The sequence below is a fragment of the Cariama cristata genome, unplaced genomic scaffold (genome assembly GCF_000690535.1).
Source record: "Cariama cristata isolate BGI_N322 unplaced genomic scaffold, ASM69053v1 scaffold6565, whole genome shotgun sequence".
Classification (NCBI taxonomy): Eukaryota; Metazoa; Chordata; class Aves; order Cariamiformes; family Cariamidae; genus Cariama; species Cariama cristata.
The window spans coordinates 112,365-115,881 of NW_009615723.1; the positions used below are offsets into that span (position 1 = coordinate 112,365).

Genomic DNA, 3,517 nt, shown 5'->3' on the forward strand with positions numbered 1-3,517 from the left:
AGAAGTGTGTTTCAGACTCCCTGCAAGGATAAAAAGACAAACCATTTACACATTTCATCAGAAACATTCTTAAAAATAGTAAAGTCACATTATGCTCTCAGTCCAGTAAGTCAACTCTAACAGTGAAACTGCTTTTTTCTTCTGTTTAAGTCTATCGTCAAGGAACACATCAGGGCATCCTCACACGAACACCCTACCCTGCCTCCTCCAAACAATTTACCTGTGAAGAAAGCCATACAGTAACATGAAAAGATGTGAAGGTGGTTATACAATAGCAACCGGTTGGGAATCTTGCTTTTGGCACATGACAAACATTACATCATCTCAAAAAGCAAAGAGCACTATAAATATCGGCCACAAATACTTAAACAAAACAAAAGAGAGGAGGGAAAACCCAGCAGCAAAAAACCCACTACCTTCCCTCACAACCAAAGCATCTCAGTAGATCTCTTCATGCTATTAGAAAACAAGTTAAGAGGTATGCACTTATACTGAAAAGCACACAAAAAAAGTTTAGTTGAGGTTCCTCCATCAAAAAGATAACCTGTAGTTCTGTTTATGTTTAAACGGTAAAGAGATGTTAAACAATATACAAACTTTCTCATTTGCTTAATTTCCTACATCGTTAAAATATGCTGCATCAATATATGAATCCTTTATTGCCAACACTGATGGAGAGGGGAGATGGTGTGTGAAATCACCTGAATTATTAATAAAGAATGCCTAGCTTCTTATATATTCTATATTTCTACATTTCTTGCAGAATACAATTTAAATGATGATACTAGGTCTTGTTTCAACACATACATGCAGTACGATGAATTCCAGCTGCTATCACAAATTTCTGATATACACTTCATGATTCAATTAACAATGCAATCATAAAGATGACCTGGGGCACAGGAGAACCATTCTATGTATTTATTTATAACATTCTAAAACAATCCAGAAACTTAAGGTCTCTCATTATTACGTGTGTCTGAAAGGAGTTTTCTGCCTCTTAACATCTATTTTGCTATTTCTGGTTTTGTTGACTATGTACTCTGATATGGACAGGTAAAGTCTCCAACCTTGGGGAGGGGCACACAGCGTGTGGGCCAGACACGGCAGGAAGAAAGAAAGAAAAAGGTGAGAGTTCTTCAAAACTTCCTAGGTGTTCTCACTTTCATAGAAGAGAATATAACACAAATTCCAAACATTTCACTTGGCAATGAACTGTACCAACAGAGTAAAAAAAAAAAAATTACAAACAGCTGTAAAAACAGTATTTCGTATTACACCATCTTCCAGTTTACCTTTATTTCTCATTAAAAGAAAAAAAAAACCCACCTCACACAAACAATCTCATGATACAAACGCACATCTTTGTATCTTTTTAGATTTTCTACCAATTTAATCCATTTCAACAGTCTGTTGAAATGGATTCATGCCAATTTCCTGACAATTAAAAGGTGAGGAACTGTATTCTTTTGGTCTGCTTAAAATAATTACTTTACTTCTCTGTCCAAAACATGATCTACACCTGATTTTAAATCCTGGAAACTCAAATGTCTGTTTCTTAAAAATTGTAGGAAGACTAGAGAGCTAACAATGTCAAAAACACCAAGGAACTGATGCCTGAGGGAAGCGAAGACTTCGGCTTTAATTAAAGCATTTGGCATTAGGTATTTTAAATATTAGGCAACCTGCCCCAGTTATTAAGGGCAAATACCTCAACTACTTCCTCTCTCTTTACAAAAGAGGCTTTAATGAAGGAACCCTTTTTTGATATTCCTAATCAAAGAGTTTCTTACTCAAACATTTCATTTTGAAAGACAAAATCCTCAGACACACATCACAAACAGAAAAGTGTCACAATGGCTTCCTACTAGCAAAGTTTAAAAACTTTAAAATAATTAAGTACTTCTAAAATATTTATTTTAATTACTGCTGAATACTCAAGAAAGAATTCAAACAATGCTTTATCAACATCTCAAAAAAAAAAAAAATCTAGAACCCTATTCCCTTGTTTTGTTTCCTTGTTTCCAAGAGCAAACGAACCATATGTAGTAACACTAAAAGGAGTCAGTACATTTAAAAATGAAACTACAAACTCTTAAAGCACTTACTGAAGGAGAGTAAAATCAGTTGGTATTTCTGGAGCTGCTATCATTTCTTTATCATCTTCTGGAACACCACTGTATTAGAAAGATATTCAAAAATCCGTCTGAAGTACAACCTTACTTTTCTTTCTTCCTTTGTAGTGGACAACTCCTATAATAAAATTGAAAAAAAAAAAAGTGAAAATTCTTCCACGTATGAAGGGGTAAAAAAGTTGGAAACACAGAAAATTTAGATCACACCACCCTCTTGTTTCCAACCAAGCTTTTTCCTGTTTAAACACTTTATATTTTTGACTCCTCTCATGATCTTACTACAAAGTACCTCCACAAATGTTAATATAAAATATAGAAACGGGGGGGGGTGTGATGGGATCTGAATAGGGTTAGCAAACTGGGAAAGCTTTTCATTAACACCTTGCAAGCAATAGCTTTTATTTCTAAACCTACACTACATTTAAGTTGGAACTGTAACACCACACACTGTAGAGCCCAGACTTAACAACACTAGGATATTTCTGGTTAACCAAACCAAAACCACATTTGATGTTAAATTTAAAGCACAGTATGTGCTATATATATAGCACAGTATGTGCTCTATACCAACTTTGTATCTCCGATTTGTAAACTTCCATGACATTTTCTGCAGGGATAAGTTCTTATTACAAGTTCTAATAACCAGCTGTTTCACAACTCCCTGTCTTCCAGAGTTGATAAACCAGGCTTACAGCAGTTTGAACATTTAGAGTATTTGACAAGACTCCAAGAATATCAAGGAAGATAATACTGTCCACATGTTATAAAGAAAAATATCAGAAACAGCATAGCGTTTTACCAAGAGAACATAAGATGACTGTGAAATGCTTGCTTTTCAACCCAATTATAATATTGCCACACATTCATAAGTTTTGTTATCTATCTAATTGTCTTGTGATTAAGGGGGAAAAAAACCTCAATGGGTACTTCAAATGTGAGATTTAACCATGCAGGCTAAAGTTTCCTATGTCAACCGTCTGTCTCAGGCTAACTTTTATAGAGTTAAATTAAGAAAGCATGATGTTCAGATATTGTAAAGATAAAATAGCAAGCAGAAAAACCTTCAAGGTCTGCTGACTCTACAGCTTGCTGGAGTGATTAGGTATTTGAGGGAAAGATTTAATTTTGGCATGCTAAGCACATGTTGCTTAATGTCTGGTAGCTATGCTTCAGAAACTGCATTTCCATCGAGCATGTAGACAGAGGTCGTACTTTTTTTTTTTCCTGCAAGTGCTTATTCTGAATGCTAGGGGCCACTGTAGCTTCCAGAATTTAAAGAGCTGAGGGAAACCATAAATCCTGAACTTACTATGTTCTCTTTCTGCACATTTCACACAATTACATAAAAGCAGAGAACCAGAGTGGAAAGAAATAGTGGCAAA

The 3,517-nt window shown here is 35.1% G+C and overlaps 1 protein-coding gene across 1 annotated transcript in view; it reads right to left on the minus strand.

The window, feature by feature from the left end:
• Positions 1 to 2,152, minus strand: part of STAG2 (stromal antigen 2) — a 43,198-nt gene extending 41,046 nt beyond the window's left edge. Inside the window, 2 exon segments of the mRNA XM_009699918.1 lie at positions 1 to 20; positions 2,109 to 2,152. The exon segment at positions 1 to 20 is cut by the window's left edge and continues 20 nt beyond it. Of these exon segments, the coding sequence (XP_009698220.1) occupies positions 1 to 20; positions 2,109 to 2,152 (64 nt within the window).
• Positions 2,153 to 3,517: the final 1,365 nt, after the last annotated feature.